At 32.8% G+C, this 19,565-nt stretch overlaps 1 protein-coding gene across 1 annotated transcript; it reads right to left on the bottom strand.

Moving 5' to 3' along the window:
* Positions 1-14,058: 14,058 nt before the first annotated feature.
* On the bottom strand, positions 14,059-16,774 carry LOC139100505 (nucleolar transcription factor 1-B-like). The gene is made up of 4 exons (XM_070653109.1): positions 16,610-16,774; positions 16,443-16,550; positions 15,982-16,382; positions 14,059-15,643 (listed from the first exon to the last, which is right to left on the bottom strand). The coding sequence occupies exons 1-4, from the start codon at positions 16,662-16,664 to the stop codon at positions 14,297-14,299; spliced, it is 1,911 nt and encodes a 636-aa protein (XP_070509210.1). The 5' UTR covers positions 16,665-16,774; the 3' UTR covers positions 14,059-14,296.
* Positions 16,775-19,565: the final 2,791 nt, after the last annotated feature.

Genomic DNA, 19,565 nt, shown 5'->3' with positions numbered 1-19,565 from the left:
CAACTCTTTGAGAATTCTTTCATGATTTTTATCTAAAAAAGGCAAATTCATTCTTCTGTCCATCAATTCATATAAAAAGAAATAAAAAATGAGGAAAGGGCATGAGGAAATGAGCAACGGATGATCTGGTAATTTCATCATTTTGACAGTCCTTATAATACATAAAAAAAAAACATGAAATAAAATAAAATAAAGCGAAAGCATTTCGTGACCTTCTGCAGTACGCGAATCCGTTATTCACTTTGTGTATATACGTGCCTCTACAAACAGGGAATGTGATGATATTAATAACAAAATAAAATAGCCAGAAAAAAAGAGAATTTAGTTTTTTTATATTTTCATTTAAAATGATTGCCCAATTTTTATGGATAGAATGTCATCAAAATGGATGTTTTTGGTTATTCTAGTTGGTGGATTGCTTATTTATGTTATTGTGGTGGATTGTCTTCATATTTTCAAGATTTTCAAGAAATTTAGACGAAAATAATCAAAACAAAGTTAAACTGAGCAAATTTGGATTGGAATAAGTCAAAATTGAGCCACGTGAGCAATAAAGTCACAAAAACTGAGCAAATCTCGACAAAAATAGTAAAACTAAGCAAATTTGATCAAATATAACCTAGAATAGTCAAAAATGAGCAATAAAACCACAAAAACTAACCAAAAAATGACATAAATTGAGCAAAAGTAGCACTAACTGAAGAAACTGTGCAAAAAACTTCACAATTGACACCCAAACCAACTCATTATTATCTTTTATCACCATTCCTAACTCATATCCAGTTACTATATCACTTTCTAGATCAAATAGCAGGAGGTATATTTGCATAACAGATAATCCAGAATGATCCAATAAAAGAAATACAAAAATCACATCCTTCTTTTATTCATGACCGCTTTACAAATTTCATCCTCGAATAAAATGAGAACATTCATCCTCTTTATGAACATCATTCAATTCTGTAAGCTCTGTCTCTTATTTTTTGACACTTTTTTTTATTTTCTCACCACATTCAGCAGTCACTCATCCAACAAATATCAAACATTTGCCTTTTTCTTGTCGTCTTTTAACTATGTACAATATTGTCAACAGTCGACATTAAAAATATTTGTCAAAGCAGTTGCAATATTAATGTTAAACAGGCAAAAGGGTGTACTTTTTATATTCTGGGAAAAAACTGCTTTAAATAATATTTTGACAATGAAAAAATTGAGTGAAAACGGTTGAAAATACCCAAAAAAAGGGTTCATTAAATCAAATAGAAAGGCATACGTAAAGAGATTCCTCCCGTTAACATTAATCCTCTTTTAAAATACAGTTTTGTTACGTAGTGAAGGGATACTGACGGAAATCGGGATTTGATGTTTACAGTTGAGAAGAATAAAGCGCAAAAAGCTTTTGTATTCACAGAAACCGGAACTATTAAAGAGTAATGTACCACTTACTTGATTCGCTGGCCAAATAGATCCAGATGCAGCCTGAAACGAGAGTAATTAATCAATTTGGGTATGTAGCAAGCTTTGAAAAATTCAAAAAATCAAAATTTTCCCAAAAAATGACTTAATTTCCTTTAAAAAGTGCTTTACTTACCTGCTAACTAGTGCATCATTTAGAAATATTCCTTAGAATCACTTTCTGAATACTTAAACACTTAAAATCACTTTAAAACTAACAATAAACTGCACAACTGTGAATTAATTAATTTTACAAACAAAAATTTGCTTCACTGAAGCGAAAAATGATGCAAAAATTTCAAACCACAAATTTCCGTTAAAATAAAATTGTATACAAAGCCACAATTTAAAATTAAAAAATCAGTGAAACGGACAAAATACAGCTAATAAGAATCAGCATCCAGTAACCCATGAAAAGCCATCACTTTATTCATTCCTGCAGAAACTGCTAAAGCTTAAATTTATATTTTATTTAAAAGAGAAAAAAGCACTTTTTTACATTTTATGATCCAACCAGCTGCCGCATTTTGATGCCTTTTTATTTCATATTTCATTCCATAAATTTCTCATTCATACTTAAAGTTCTGCTACTTGAAAAAAATGGAATTGAATGGAAAAAATTATTGCAGCACAATTGCTTAATTAATGTCATGTCGCTAATCTGCAATGTCGCTCCTTATTTTTTTGTATTCATGCAGTTTAATAGAGACAAATGGGAATTAATTGACTTGATTAATTGAATTTCTCTCTCCTCCTTCCTTATTTCTGCTTATTCAAGTGTATACGAGATCTAGATTTTTATCATTCGTCTATGTCTCTCACGGATTTCTTCGCTGTTTTGTTTTATTTTTATGAATATATCCTCGATTTTTCCCAACAGAAAATTTTCATGCTTAATGCTTAATAAGGAGGCATAAATAATAATTTTTATTTCCACAGTATGAAATGAGAGTGTAATGATGAAGATTATTATTGCTCGAGTCAGACGTTTGCTTGCGCTAACTGAATTGCGAAATGGGAAAAAGGAATTTCCGTCAAAACGGAATAACAAAGAATGGAGATTTTGAATGAAAGGAATGAAATTGCGATTGTTTGGCCCCTTCCATTCCCATTCTATTTTTCTATTTCTCTCTCGATAGCAACACTCATAAATGTTAACTCAAATGATCCTTAAAGTCTGGGAGTGGATACTTTTTGGGTTTGTACTGTCGCATTCCAACTTTTTAGATGGCAAGAGATCGCGCGGTAGGCCAAAGAACTCATGTAAGGAAGCTGTCGATAGAGATAGTGTCACACTTGGAATTGGTAATTGGCAAGCGGTAGCCAGCGATAGAGCCAGCTTCAGGAACCGACTGAGGGAGGCCATGGATCACACTTGATCTGTACGGCCAACGAAGTAAGTAAGTGAGTAATGTCGCATTTTGAGCATTGGGTACGAATCCATGTCTTGTCAATAGCCCTCATTATAATGATTGGAGGATCGGTCACTGATGGAAACCGAACGTATGTCCTCCCAAAGAATAAAACAGATATCCAGTCTGTTGCCTGATCACGCGGTTATAGAGGCCTTGCTCTCATAATAGAAGATTTGCCTGATTATGGCTCAATACCCCAGATTACACTCTGCTCAGAACTGGTTCAGACAGTGCAGGGTTGTCAGGATTGAAGTCAAGTCTGTCTGTAATTTAGAATATATTCTTATGTACAAAAACCCGTGCATCGCCAATCAACAAGATTCCATCACAGAGCTTTTAAAGCTCTTGTATTAGCACCAAATGGACCCCGACTCTATGTGATATCCATAAACCTGCCAAATGTACTGCTTGGAATCAATTACGTACAGACGTAATCTGTTAAAAATCAGAAAAATTCAAAACTAATTCAATTTAATTTCTAACTCTAAATCTAAACAATAAAGCTTCCCACCCCTAGCCCCACAACTCCAAACACTACTCATCGTGCACTACACAACAAATAAAAGAATGAAGAATGTTGAAGAGAGGAAAGAATTAAATCTCTGTAGAAAATTCTGTGCTTTTTTTTTTGCTGTTTCGTAATTTTCATTTATTTCCCTTTAACATGAGTTGAAATGAAAGGAGGAAAAGTTTATGAACTTTGAGAGCTGTAAAGATTGATGGAACAGCGTCAGTAGCTATTAGCAAAATGAGAAAAAAAAATAAATACTGAAATAGAAATAGAAATGAATCACGTGGGAGTTGAGTGGTGTGAGCGCAGTTTTTGGATGTGAAGATTGATGAGGAAGTTGAGGAATTTAACTGAATTTTGAAATTTGAATTTTTAACTGTTTTGTAAATTTCAAATTTTTGTAGCCGTTTTGTAGAATTTGAATTTTTGTAACAATTTTGTAGAATTTAAACTTTTAACCGTAACCGTTTTGTAAATTTCAAATTTTTGTAGCCGTTTTGTAGAATTTGAATTTTCAATTGTTTTGTGAAATTCAAATTTTTAACCGTTCTGTAGAATTCAAATTTTTAACGGTTTTGTAACATTCAAACATTTTGAGCTTTTTGTATGAAAGCTTCGACAACCAAGCAGCCAAACCATCATTAAATCTACATTTTCACATCAAATCCAGCTCATAAATTACATAATTGAACAAAAATGCGCTTTTTAATTTAATACTTTATTTTTAAAATAATTCCTCAAAACACGAAGATTATTGTTGGAAAAGGATTCTTATTTCGTTGAATTAAATATTCATAATTGCATAGCATGGGAGTGCGAAATGGAAAGGAACAGGAATTAATTTTCTTCGTAGCGGAAAATTCCATTCAAAATGCCATTCTTTTAACTGAAAGGCATCATGCAACTTTAAATTCATGAAGATTAACTTTGAAAATGTTGTAGCTGGCTGTGGACGAAGGAAACCCGAAAGAAATAAAGAACAAAAAATAAAATTATCCAAATTCGTTCCGGAATGCTTCATTATTCTCATTTTGCATGGCATTTATGTGCTTTTATTCATCACTTAAAATTAAAAAAAAAAATAATTAAATTTTTTTCTTTTGTTGTACCAGCCAACAGTAATTTATCCATGAACTTTATTCTCGGCATCCGTTTGAAATTAAGATTTAAATTGCTATATGCTATACAGAAAAATAAAACGGATTTTTTTGTATTCAAACCACCACTTCCGTCAAAGCATTTGCAGTCAGTGATTTTGAGCAATCCTTGTAATTTTTTTGGAATATTCATAGAATTTCTTGAGCTGGAAATTTTTTTCTGTGCTGTGGAATTTCTGCTTATTATTCACTACACTGTGGTTTTGTTGTGTAAAACACAAGTTAATTCATTTGCTTATTTTGTATTGTTGAATTTATTTTTAAATTGTAATTTCCGAGCAATGTTTAAATAGAGCATGGATTTGGAATGGGCGCATTTTATTGAGTTTTGACTAAAATAGTCAATTTCAAATGGTTTTGACTGGATGAATGCTTTGTAGCCCTAGTAAAGCACGCTGCGATTAGTCTATCGTTTGTCTACTTATAAACTTGACAATTGTACAACTTACAATGTGATTTCTAGTTTATAGTTAGGCATTCGATCGAAAAATCGAAGCCTGTTCTCCTAAAAGAGAAGTTAAGCTCATCCATCTTTCAAAGAACGCCTCCTGCGCGACACGATGCATCAAATATCATTTATTGCTGTCAAAATGGGCCAATAGCATCCTAACACGACGTCATCAGAGTGTATTCATATCATGTTGATCCTCTCTATTTCTGGATACGACCCTGCATCTAAACCAGTCATATAAAGCAACTTACTATCTTAATACTTTCAATTTTACATCTCGGGATATTAAAACATTTTTATCACATAATGTTAGCATGTAATAGTGCATGACTATAAATGAATAATCCGGAAATCTGGCAATGTAAAACAAAAGTTATTTTGTGTTTAACTTAAATGCACATATTTAAATTCACATTAAATTACAGAATGAACTGAAACAATAAAATGGAAAAATTAAATTTCGCTTGTTTTTTTGTTTAAAGTTTTTTAATTAAATTGATTTTTTGGTAGGAATTTACTTTTAATTTAACGTAGGCAGGAACCAGAAGCTCAATGGTAGAACTCGAATTTGAATCGAATCGAAGTTAAGTCGACTTGATTCAGCTCAAATTGACTATATTTCATATAAAGCTCTGTTCGAAGGGATCAGAATCGACTTAACTCTTTATTACAAAAATCGACTTAGATCTTTGGTGAATTGGGTTCCTAACTTGATTCCAGCAGGTTCTCAAACCAGTTTCTTCAGTAACTAAAACCATTTAAGGTCAACAAAAAGCTAGTCGAAAGTGGCAATAAGAGTTTGAATGAAGGTCTTAAAACAGATTGTATTAGGTCTCTAAACCAGCTCCCGATGAATTCGGAACTCATTATCAAGTCATCACCAAAAAGCTTTAAAACACATTCATTCCTCACTTTAATCAACAAATCCTTTTTACATCAAAAGTAATCTCCAATTTCACAAAATTCACCAATCAACTAAAACTAATAACGAATCATCGTTTGTAATTTCTGTCTCTACTTCCAAAAGCACACAGAATTTTCTGATGAAAAATTTATATTATGGATTCGTGCTTTCATCTTTTTCACTTCTTATTCCCTTTTTTTGTGTTCTTAGAAGGTCTCACACAGCAATATAATATGATAGAAATAAGCCGACAAGAAGCCACAATGCATGAAGTAAGAAAAAGACAGAAGAAGTAGATAGTAAGGCAGAAAAGATCAAATCAAATGGAAAAATATTTTCTTAAACCATACAAAAAAATAATTCTTCTTTTCAGATTATTAAGCTTGCCCCTTCTTCAGTATCTGTAAAATTTATATTTATACATCCATAGACTCCATTGAGAAAAGCAAAAGAAAAGAGAGGAAAATCAGAAAAAAATTTCTGAAAGTTTATAATGTTCAGCATCATTGAATATTGGAGTACAAAAGAAATGAAACAACTGTATCTGTATTTGTGAAGTGAAGCTTTTGTTGTGAAAAGGAAGTGAAATTTATTTAATGAAATTACGTAAAAGGAAGCTGAAATCATATTGCAGGGGATGGGAATTTGAGTTTTGTGTTGGAATCAAATGTTAGACTGACACATCAATCATGCAGTCGTTAAAGAAGTGCTCTAAATTGCACTGGTAATCCTTTAGATGCCTAGAGCAATAAATCGAAACTTCACGTGTTATAACGATCATTTGAGATTTGAATAGCATTTATTGTGCATAGTTGAATTCCCCCTTTTGATGCAAAAATACAGTCTGTATTTGAACTCTGAAGACTAAACATAATTGTGAATTTATAAACAAATTTTATCGAAAATACAAAAGAACTAAACACAGTGCATGAATTGCAAGTGTGCTGAAGCATTTTTGCAGATAGAATGCAGTTCCAACACTTTTCTAGAGAACTTTCAACCTAATTTTGTTATAGAAATCGAAATTTATCTCAAAAGTCCACTTCCTACCATTTTAAGGTCAGACTTTTAAGCTTGTGCTAATCATTCCGTAAGCTTCAAAGGCTATAAAACCAAAAAGCAATAAAAATTCTATCTATTTATATTAAAAAGTAGAATTTACCTCGAATCCCTCCGTTAAATAAGCAATAAAACTCTATAATCACTCTGAAAAAAATCACTCAGCATTCCCAGAAAAAGGAAACTCAAACTGTTAATATAGTATAAGTAAATAAATCTCAGGGATCAGTATCAAGCAAAAAAGTAATAAAGACAGATTCAGTAATGTAATAAAACATAATCCAAAGTTTCCTATCCTGCCTAGAAATAATAAGAAGAGAAATGAAAGGAAGGAGTAAAATTGAGATTTGTGATTTTTGGGCTCGAAGAGGTCAATTACAAGAAAGGAAGAGAGAGAGAGAGAAGAAATTCCTTTTTGATAAAAGCTACTAAAGCTTCCTTCAATTAGCTTCTTATATTGGATTTGGTTCTTTCATCTTCTAATTTCCTTTCATGATTTTTAGTAGACTTTGTGGACTTTTGATGGAGTTGTGATTTTGTCGTTTGGTTTGTCTGTTCTTCTGTATGCTGTTTGACAATTTTTGATGGATTATGGATTAATATACTTAAAAACGAGTGGCATCCAACTACAAAATTGAACAAAACTTCATTTTTGAATCAAAGGAAACATTGAAATACAAAATTAAGTGTTGTAACGTTCATTTGAGATTTGAATAGTTTGTATTTTACTTAGTTGAACACCCTTTTTTGATGCAAAAGTTCAGTCTGCATTTGAACTTTGAAGAATAAACATCTTAGATTTATATAGAAATTGGCAGATGGAAATAAGTGATAAAGGCAGCTTTAGGCACCACCTGAGGAAGATAATGGATCTCAGTAAGTATAGAGCTCTTAAATTGCATTTAAACTCAACCAAAACAACAAAATTCTACAGTACAAAAATGCTTTTTTGAGCTTCATTAATGAAGACATTTTCCACTTGCTTCCTCACAGTTGAAATTGACGACGGATTTTATTTTTTCTTCTTCAAATTAAGCTTTAAACCTTTCATCCACTTCATTCATTTCTTCTTTAATTGAAGCACTTTTCCTTTTCATTTATAATTTTTTGATTGGATGAAATTCAATTATATCCGCAATTTTAAGACGTCGTTCCTTTTTTCCCACACAAAAGAACTTTTCTTTTTTTTCATTTCTTACAACAAAAGCAATTTTAGAAGTTTTTCGTTGGATAAAAATAAGAAATTTTCCTTCTGTTTCCCATATAAGGATACTTTTCATTCAGTTACAGATATTGCTGACTGATGCCACGCTAAACATGAATATATATTTTTTGCCACCAATTTCTGCTTTATGAAACAGCTGTAGATTATTATATTGTGTTATTTTATGATTCTTATTCATGAATACGAGCAGCAACAACAACAAAAAAAAGTTTTTCATTCTTCTTCTTTTCATCGCTTCTTTTTTCATGATGCCACGAATGGCCTACGTCGTAAATTTATCAACGCTTACAACTTTTTTGGTTTTTGCTTTATTTTGTCGTGGTTGTAAGGCTATTGAAACGCATTTTGATAAGGAATTTACGTTTATTGAGAATTTTGGATCAACGGAAATATAAAATTTGAATTTATTGCTTCTTTTTCGCATCATCATTGGTTAATGAAAACCGAAATTTCAATTTTGAATATTTGATCGCTTTTGAATCAATTTTTTGTAACGAAAATTTAATTTTTGAATCTTCGCTTCTTTTTTGCATCAATTTTCTGTAACGGATTTGATTATTTTAAATTGTTGCTTCTTCTTTTGCATCAATTTATGAATTTGAACTCAAATTTTTGCATCAGTTCTTCATTCTGTAGTTTAATTTTGAAATCTAACCTCAAATTTTCATAATTTTTGTAACAATCAGGGCAACTCTAACCTAAATTTGACAGATAACCTTAAAAATTCATCAAAAATCAACCAATTATCATCCAAAAATAAGCTCACTAACCTACTTCAACAAGACATCAAAGTTCAATGCCTTCAAATTTAATTCCGTTCCACAAAAAATAAAATCTGATAGCTTCTGCAAGTTGTTAAAAATGAAAACATTCAGTCAAGATATGTTAAACGGAGAAGCTTGACAAGCTGTTGAATTTTAAAGAAGATTTTCTTCGTCGAAAATAAAATCTGTTAAGGACTTTGACATCTTTACAGCCTACGCTCATGTATCTGTGTGAATGTAAAGAATGACTTAAATTTTGATACATAAATATGATTTATTGTTGCCATAATTCCCAATTTTGTCTATTTAGACTAGAAATAATTAGAAAGTGGCAGGAAGTTGGGGAAAATTTGGTGAATTTTAGAATCTTCAACTTTAAGCAGAGCTTGATGTCCAAATCAGATTTTGTATGGAAGGGTCGAATAAACAACATACAAAATCCAACTAGACTTCGACCTCTAGCTTTAACCTTAGTAACACGAATCATTAGATTGAAATATTGTTGCTATATAAGTTTTCCAGGAATTCATATAACATGACAAATAACACGTGATATTTTGCAAATATTTACCTACATATGTTTCCTGTTTTCTTATATACATATTGTAATGTGATCTTACATGGGGTCGTTTGGATATTACGTTTGCGATTTAGGATAGTTGAGGAATGTCAATGTTGCGTTGAACCAGATCGGCACATTCTAAAATATTGCAACCATAGTGAAGAGGTGGCAGTATACTTAGAACTAAGAAGAAGGATAATGACGATAACTGCTAAGTTTGTCAATTAACAGCTACTTGGTACCAAGAAGAGTTCTAAGTCGAATCGAGTCGAGTCGAGCCAACTTCAAGTGTGTTTAATTCGATCTCTGATTCTAAGTAAATAACCGTAGTGACAGCAATCCAAAGTGTCCCGATAGGAGAAGTTTAATGGAATCTGAAATATCGAGCAACTATGAATCACTAGAAAGCTTACCAAATGATCGAGTCACTTTGAACGGTGTAGTATCTAGACTTTGCATTGCGCGTCACAGCTCTATAGCCTACAGTTCGAACAGCTAGCTCAAGATCGAGTACATCATAAGTTACTAAGTCAAGCTTATTACACTAAATTTACATGCACAATTGCCTTATAACCTCAAAAACCTGAAAAATGCAAGAATGAGCCTCGAGCCATTAACAACCTTCAACATTTTAATGAACATCATTTGCACGCGACCCCCGCGATTCAAGCCATGTCATAAAATGAAAAATTCGAAAAAGTCTTTCAAAAATTTGTCATGAAGTTAACAACACGAACACAAATACAAACGCACGAGTAAATTTATGAATCGCACATATTTTATTTATTGATGATGAGAATTATGAGTGAGGAAGGAAGATAGTCAATATATATATGATATTCTGTTGTTTTTTTTTTTTGTTCTCGCTCCTTTTCTCCTGCGGTTGCTGAATGATGATAATAAAAAACCATTCTGTCACTGTGCATGTGTGTTTTGTATATGTTTATAGCATCGAGCTGTTAGATTGAATATTTTTTTTTTATTCCTGTACTGTCGCTCTAGTGACTGCTGATAATAATGATCTATAGGGACTTTTTTCACCACCATTCCTCCATCGCTCATTGCACATTGACTTTTTCTCGATATTCAAATTTTTTTCACTTTTTTTGTAGCTGCAGGGATGAAAATTGAAGGAATTCGGGATTGAGTTTGGGAGTAATCAAGAAGATTTGAATTCTTGAGGGATTTAGAGTAGGGAGTCATTATGACAGTGATGCAAATACTGCAATTTGAGATGTTTTGTAGTAGATTTTGAGGTTATGTGCATGAGTTTTGACTGTTTTCTATAGTTAGAGAACGTAATGACGTGAATGAACAAGTTTCTTGAATTTAAGGCAGTTTTCACTTAAGTTCCGAGGTTAATGGTTGTGGAATGGGCGTTTTCTTTTAGAGAATAGATTGGATTTACCAATTAAGCCTAGCTAAACAGTGTAGCTATGAAGGAATCTCTAATTAATTCAAATTCATGCATCAAATCGCTTTGTTGTCTTTGACCGAATTTAGTACCAAACCGGATTGTCGCCGAATTCAGTACCAGACCGTCATATGAATCAAATCAGCAACAGTACGCCTTGTGGCTGAATTAAGCACCTGGCAATCATGTGGTCGAATTCAGCAATAGGATGACTTAAGGCCGAATTCAAAACCATGTCGGCTTTTGACCGAATTCAGTACCAGACCGGCTTGTGGCCAAGTCAGAGCCAATCTGAAGTCAGATTTCGGATCGATCAATCGACTTGAGCTATTCGACAAACTATCTGACTTCTTGCTATTTACATTGTATCCAAAGGATTTCATTTCAATCTCTAGGATACATCAACCATCCAATCACATAATCACAACGATTCCCACAGTTGAATCTAAACAATCACAAGCAACAAAATTGAAAAATTCCATTCCAAATATAGAAAGGAATCACTCACATTAACCACCTACATCTCTCACTCATCACACATCACAAGCCTCTGATAAAGGAATCGAAAAATCAAATCCTGTTATTTCCATTTCTGTTTTATTGCTTTGATTCGTATCTGCTGCTGTTATTGTCAGCGAGAATAAAAAATAAGATTATATATTTATGTGCCATAATTTGCTTCCTTTTTTTGCCTCAACTCAACGAGTATTTACTTTTTTTTTGTTCGGTGTTGAAAATTGGCATCTCTAAATTTATGCACCCGCAGAGTTCAGGTAATTTACATCAATGGGGATTTGCTGGAAATTATAACGATAATCCATCCAATCATCAAGTGCATCCAATATACTCAATCAGGATTATTATTACAGATTTTTTTTGTTGTTGTGGAGTTGTTTGGTGGGAATGTCGAGCGTTTTTAGTGATAACATGAAGCAGGTTGCTTAATAGAACTCGACTGACTGTGGCAGTTCTGGATCTAATGATTCACATTCAGGAATTGAGATTTGATTGATTTTTCAGTCTTCGAACACCGATTTTGAAGTAAAGTTTTAAGAAACTTGTCACAGGATCTTAAGATTCCAGTTAAGTCTCAATCTCTGATTACATTTAGACTTCTCCGCGACTATTTCAATGTATGAAGCTAAATATCTTCAATTCAAACGTCAATTCAGTATTTAGAACACAAAACGTAAACAAAGCATTGACTGAACTAGAACCAAATGCCTTAGAACCAACAAAAAGGAGGAATAACAGCAGTAAGAGAAGATACCTGACATAATTGTTACATCCAGGACCACAAACCTCCTCAACCCTTCCATTACCGCTCTAAGATCCAGATACAACACACATCATACACAAACAACTCCCCAATCCTTATCGCTGCATGATATACATGCACCAAGACTCTATATGAGAAAAAATCATGGAGAAATTGAAACGTGACGCATATATGATCGCAATTCTTTGATGCATTATATCATCTCGACAATTTTCTTCTCTTATCGCCATCACAACATCCGTTTATTTCCATTTAAATCACATTTAGTGCTTCAAAACCATTCGAGTGGAAATTGAAGTTCATTTTAAAAAAAGTATATTGAATACCATGGATTCGCGAACGTGTTTTGTACATGTACATATGTCTTTTTTTGTATCTATGATGGAAAAACCCTTCTCATCTTCAATATTCTCAACTTTTCAGTCTGCTATGAAGCATATTCTCATTGCTGCTAAAAGAAAAGCCACAAAAAAATTATTGAGCAACACGGGGAGCAAGAGGGATGTTGACAGAATGTTGAGGAATAAGACGAATTTTTAGGTTATGATGAGTTTTGGAAGTGATTTGGCTAGTTGATTGAGATTAAACTGCTATTTGTATGAGTCGCAGTCACAATATTGCTAATAACATCCAATAGGAACCAAAATCCCAAGAAAATACTCTAAATTCACACAATATTCATGAAAACAGACATCCTAACCCCAAAATGACCAAACCCAAAACTCATCAATGCACACATTTTCCCGCTAAATCGTAGATACATACACACTCCAAATAGAAAGAAAGAAAGTCAGAGAAGCACACAAAAAAAAGAAGCAGAGAAGGGAAAATATTTATGTTCTGGCAGATGCATCAAATTACAGATTACCATCGTTCTCTATTTTCCATAAAAAAAGAACCTCAGCAAGAAGCAGCAGCAAAAAAAAAAACTTTCTTCCGTCTGCTTTAATAATTTGAATTTATCGTTCATCGCCTTTCATGATATGAGCGCGCTGCTCAAAAAAAAAATTATTGAAGGGAATGAAATACAAGACCAAAAACTGTGCACTGGCACTGGCACTGGTTGTAAGTACGATAATAATTTGTGTCATTTCGTATTAATGCTCTCGTCATATTCTACAAACTGTCGTTATATAAAGTATCTAATCAAATTTCAATGGAATTTGATTCCCCAATGAATTGTACATGCCGTCAATGAACATGTTGATTATATCCATCAAAAAAATATTGAATGAAGTTTTCAATATAATGACATTTTTATCGTTTGATTCGTGGTAAGCCTCCCGTGGATGCTTTTATTTAGGGGAATTTTTTTGGGAGGTAATTTCCTTGATTCCTGTCATATTTACATCGCAGATTAAAGTCAACTCGAATTAATGTCATGGTTATGAATATTTAGCTGATTTGATGAGGTTTGACAGGATTTTGGGAATATAGGAATAATGTTGATGTTTTTATGTAAACCCTCTTCAGAATATCTGTATAGGTTCAGTGGAAGAAGTAATTAATCTTTGAAAAATGTTGAAAAAAGTAATTCAAAAAATAACAGTCAAAAAAAAATTTGAAAAATAACAGTAATAAAATATTTGAAAAAATAACTGTCAAAAGATATTTGAAAGATAACTGTCAAAAAGTATTTGAATAACAACCGTCAGAAAATATTTGAAAAGTAAGCGTCAAAAGGTATTTGAAAAATAACCGTCAATAAGTATTTGAAAAATAACGATCATAAAATATTTGAAAAGTAACTGAAAAAATAATTTCATTCTCGCATACCCTTTCTCAATAATAATTTTCAAAACTAAATTATCCGTTAAAAATAACCGATTCCCCAATCCCTTTCAAATTTCAAATTAATTAAATTGTGTTTTATCAAAAAATATTTTATTAACTTTTCATATCAGTTTTACAATCGTTCTACTTAAAAGTTATTGATTAAATTTTTCAAATATTAATTTTTAATGATAAACAATATAAGAAATGTCAAAAAGAAAGAAGAAAATGATTGAAAAGCTTAAGCCTTAATTTAACTATGTTGAAAAAGATTTAACATAATATTATAAACCGTATGTCCGTAATTCCTTAGCACAGACACAATCTTTATGAACTATCAGAATCGTCACTATCGTCGCTGTCGTCGCTTCTATCCGTTCCGGCTTCCGTGTGCCATGAAATACTTTGTTCCTGCTCTTGACGATTATTATCATGGAACGTTCGAACTTTATCAGCATAATTTCCATTTTCCGTGATAAATTTCTTTAATTTAGTAAAATATTCATTCTTGATCTTCTGCATTTCAGCATAAAGCTGCTTCTTCTCCTGCTTTGATAACTTTCCGTATGCTTTTGCCACTTTGGAAGGCTTTCCGGCATACTTTTGTGACATAAAGTAATGAGCAGTCTTGAGTGATGGATATGGACCAAATGACTCAACACATTCCTTAAACTTCTTCTTTCTTGGTGTGGAATCGATGCTCGATGCGTCCGATTCGAAACCTTTCTTCTTCTTCTTGGTCGGCGTTTCAAAATCGACAGCTTTACTTAAAGCCGATACACCGGCAATTTGGACGTTGTTTGCTTTTGACTGTTTCGTAGGACTTGCTGGAGTTGCTGGGATGATGTTGATTACAGACTTTTCTTTTGGTTCCTCCTTTTTGAAATTGACAACTTCGTCTAAAGTTGGTTGCTTCTTACGCTTTTTTGGGTCCGATTCAGTTACTGGTGGAGTTGCTATTGTCTCGTCATTCCTCTTGCGTTTCTTTGTTGACTCAAGTTTCGATAAAAATCCATGTTTTGCCATTTGTTCGGAACGCTGTTCAATTGGTAATGTCTGAATCCAAACTTTCATTTTCTCCTGCCAGGCTTCAACTTCTCTTTGATGTCGATCAAGGTACACAGCTTTCTTTTCTGGATCTATTGTTTTCCACATAATTGAACTGGTTTTAAGGATTTCCTTACGATCGATGCTTTCGTCTTTACATAAATCCTTAAGGAAATAATTGTAAGCATTTAACGGACGTGCCGGCATTCCGTTTGGATTTTTTAAAATTTTTTGTTCTTGCGTTGAAAATTGCTTCTCTAAATGCGTGTCAAGTGCCAACAATGTCTGAATATGCTTAATTTTCTCCTCGTCAGGCATGTTTTTGTATAGTTGCTGTGCATCATGATAGCTGATTGTCTTGCCTTCTTTTGCCAACTCTTCACGATAAATCATAAATGGCGTGATGTATGGCAGCTCTGGTTTTGCCTTTCGTTCACGGACTACCTTCTCTTTTGTCGTCTTCTTTCTTGCTGCTCGCTTTTTCACCAATTCTGGACAATTTCGAAGCAATTCAGCTTTCTTTAATGCATATTCCTTCAATTCATTCTTGTACTGGGCTTTGTACTGTTCCTGTTTAGCTACTGGTAGTTCGGAAAACTTTTTCGCTCCATAAGAACTGATTTCTTTCTGTAAAATTATGGAAAAATGTTAGTTATTAGATTCGAAGAATAACGGTCAATTAATATTTAAAATTTTACGGTCGAAATATATTTGAAAATCAACTGGTTACGTACGTAAAATTACGTAACGTAGGAAAATTTAAGGATCTAATGAGATGGTTCTAGCATAGAAAGAAAGCAATCTTAGGAGGCTCATGTCAGTTCAAACTCTTATAGCAAGCATATCTTAATAATGTAACCACATGGTCCAATTAAGATTGACAAGATCCAGTTAATATGAAAACTTCCAGTTGACTTGGAAAAAGATCCAGCATGAACATAACACAAATTTTAAGCAACACATACCAATCCAACTTGAGCACCTGGAAACTCCTTCATCAATGCCTTCTTAAACTTGTCGCGGTTATCATCAATAAAGCGCATTACAGCATTTCTAGGTATTTTTGGTGCATCTGGATGCATTTTTAGGTCATATTTCTGATGATGCTGTTCATAATCAGTCAACATTTCATCTAAAGTACGAATTGAACAGATTGGCTTCAATATCTCATCCAGACATGCTTTACATTCTTCAATTGTATGTCCTTCAATGGATATTTGTGACCAGTCAAAATGCTTTAATGCCACTTTATATGACGATGTCTTTCTCTTGTTGATGTTCTTAATTTCGGCGAGAAGCTGAAGCTTTAATTCGAGTGAGAACTTTGTTTCAATCTTGAGATGATCTGTTGGATCTGTGTATTCATCTAAAAATGCAGAAATTATGAGATCCAGTGAACATAATTAAATATTTTTGAGCTACATACTGTAAACCATCTCTTCCTCTTCGCTCTCAACCTCCTCCTCCTCATCTTCGTCACTTGAATCGTCAACAATCTTCAGTTCTTGCTTAATCTTCTTGATTTTCTTAACATCTGAAATATTTTTAAATTATTAATTGATAAACAAACGCTTAAAAATTGAATTTACGTACCTTTTGCGTCGGAATCGCTGTCGCTCTCCTTTACAACTTCCTTCTTGCGTGCCATATTAATCAATAATTGCTAATAAGTCGCTTTCTTATTGATTTAAGCTGTACTTAACAAACTTTTATCGGAAAATTGTTTTGAAGAATAACGCGCGTTCTTTTGATACAAGTTTGAATCGGTAATTTGTATTAAAAGTACCGGTTCAAAAATTAACGGTCAAAAGTTTTTTGAATTCTTTTACCTGAGAAAATGACAGTTGGTCAATCCACGTCGATGATTACATTGATCAAAGAAAACATTGTTTGTGTTATCAAAAATATTTAAAAAGTTCATTTTCGCCAAGTTTTTCTATAAATCGACTCTGTTTGACGTTTAAACTACAATAATGACTCGTAAGTATTAATTATAGTATAAAGTTTGTAAATAATATGAAGAAATTCATGAAAAAATTGAAAATTTCTAGAAATTTCGTATTAAAAAAATATATTTTTAAATAATTTAAATATAGGTGGCAATCAGCGCGAGTTGGCAAGAGCCAAGAACTTGAAGAAACAAGAACAATCTAAAAAAGTAGACGATGGATTAACACCACAACAAAGACGTGAAAGGTGAGTTAATGATGATTTTACAAGGACATATTCAAAATTATCTTCAAGATCCACAATCAAAGCTCATTCACAGACATAAATGATCAGGTATTCAGTTAAATAGATTCATTACGTATTACTATTTATCTAAAATTATTTTCTGAATCATCGCACTCGATGATTGACTTTTGAGAGGTATGTAATGAAAAATGAGCTATTATGGATGTCCGGTGGAACTTAAGTTAAATTATTTTGGAAGAAACAGCCATGAGCAGTATTGTTAATGATGTAAACATTTCGATAATGTCTTAAAGACCTTGGTAAATGGCTCGTTGAGTCTCTAATGGAGCTTTAACTATCAATTGTCAATTATTATTGGCAGGCAGCATAGATGTCTGTGTTTATGCCGATCAGCCTGTGTATACAATTTCAAAATCAGCTGATCAATGCAATTTTCAAGCAGAAGTAGAGCATGTTTGGGCTAAAGTAACAAAAGGGCCTACTCAAATTCCAAGGTCTACGTCAAATTTGTCAATAAAATGCTGTTTCCAGCAAGAACTGCTTAATTCCTCTATAAACAGATATAATAATGCAAAATGTAACATAAGCATGAGAACCGACCATATTCTACTATTTGTGTTTACAATCAAAACTTGATCATCCATTATGCCGGTACATCATACGACCTTCAAGTACAAAGCATGTCCTACATTCGTTATATTGCATATGTCCATAATACTACTATTATTTGAACATTATCTTTGATTACAATAGCTAATATAACTTTCTTTTTTGCAGAGATGCAAAGGCACTAGCTGAAAAAGTCAAGCAGAAAGAGTCGAAAACAAAAGATGGTAAATAAAATAAAAATGTTGAAGCGATTATCAACAAAATCCCGTTTACCTTGACGAAATAATAAATTATGAATAATTAAAAAAGAAGAAGTTTTTGAAGAAAATGAAAACTTATATCATCATTAACATAAGTCACAAAAAAAAGCATTGCTTAATAGCATAATCAGCGTATAAAAACAAGCGGCTCGCAATAGGAGATATAAATCAATTTTTTTTTTTCTTATTTTTTTGGTAAAATATATATATTTTCACACAAAATTATTCAATATTACCTATTTGTATCAAATGGATCGTTTTCTATTCAATATTTCTATAGATATATTTATGTTTTTAATATGCGCGAATGTCTTTGTCACAAAAATAAGTTTTTCAGTAATTTATTTCACGTATAAGTAACTATTACGGCCAGTCTGAATATGAATTACAAGATTTTTTTATTGAATAAAAAGGCAGTGTCGATAAATGGAATATAGGCAGTTATTTCCTATCGGAGAATGTGCTAAGGAATTTATAAAACAAATATATTTATCATCTATTGCTTTCTAGTTCAATGTTTTCAGACTGGTGAACATTATTGGTCTGGATCAGTGGTGGGCAACCTTTTATTTTACGCGGCACATCTTGATGATAAGCCTCTACCGAAACCGTACTCGACATACGGTTTTTGGCATTTCCGAAGAATTTTGGCGACACACTAGTGTGCCACGGCTTACAGGATGCCCATCACTGGTCTAGGCTATTTAAATTTTGCTCTCGTTTTAAACCAGTGTTGTCCAAACTGTATGTTGGACTAGCACTTGGATTTCATTATAATTAAACATAATTTTGAGCGTATTTACTTAATTACTAGCAGAAATAGCCGTTTTAGCCAGGAGCAGGAACAGAAACCTATTCAAACGCTTTATTAACGCCCTATGATTCTCAGGGAGTCAATAGGAAGTAATCAACTTCATCATATTTACTATATTGGTGAGCTCTGAGTGTCCTTCCCCTGCTCCTGAGTGTCCGAAAACCGTTAGAACTAGTCAAAGTTCGAAGTCGACTCCGATTTTGCATGAACAAGTCGACTAGAATCCATACACAATTCGAGTCGACTTCGAGCTCAGAAACTACTAGTCACTAACTAAGTTTAGCTCATTTTCGGTCAATTGGGGTCATAGACACTCGTTGATCTTAACAAAAATCAGCAATCCACAGCATAAATTTGCCGTCAATCCTCTAAAATTTATTATTCAACATCAATTTCATCGAATCTGTCCTTTCATATAAATCATGGACATCAATTCTCTGCATTACAATACTCCAATAATTATAGTTCATCGAGATTAAGGACGAATCGAAGAATCAACGAAAAAAAAAGTATCAAGGATAAATCTTTGTGCGTAATCGAGTATGGTAATAGTCTCTTATTGATAATGATGAATGTCGGTTCCTTTCCTTTCACCATTGACGACCACACTGTCATTTAGTCAAATCTTTTGTTGACTTTTTTTTGCTGATGTAAATTTCAGACGATGTCG

The sequence above is a fragment of the Chironomus tepperi genome, unplaced genomic scaffold (assembly GCF_022539635.2).
Source record: "Chironomus tepperi strain 1889 unplaced genomic scaffold, CSIRO-AGI_Ctep_v1 contig_67, whole genome shotgun sequence".
NCBI classification, from domain to species: Eukaryota; Metazoa; Arthropoda; class Insecta; order Diptera; family Chironomidae; genus Chironomus; species Chironomus tepperi.
The sequence above is the reverse complement of the archived record's forward strand: the minus strand, read 5'-3'. Positions and strand labels throughout refer to the sequence as shown.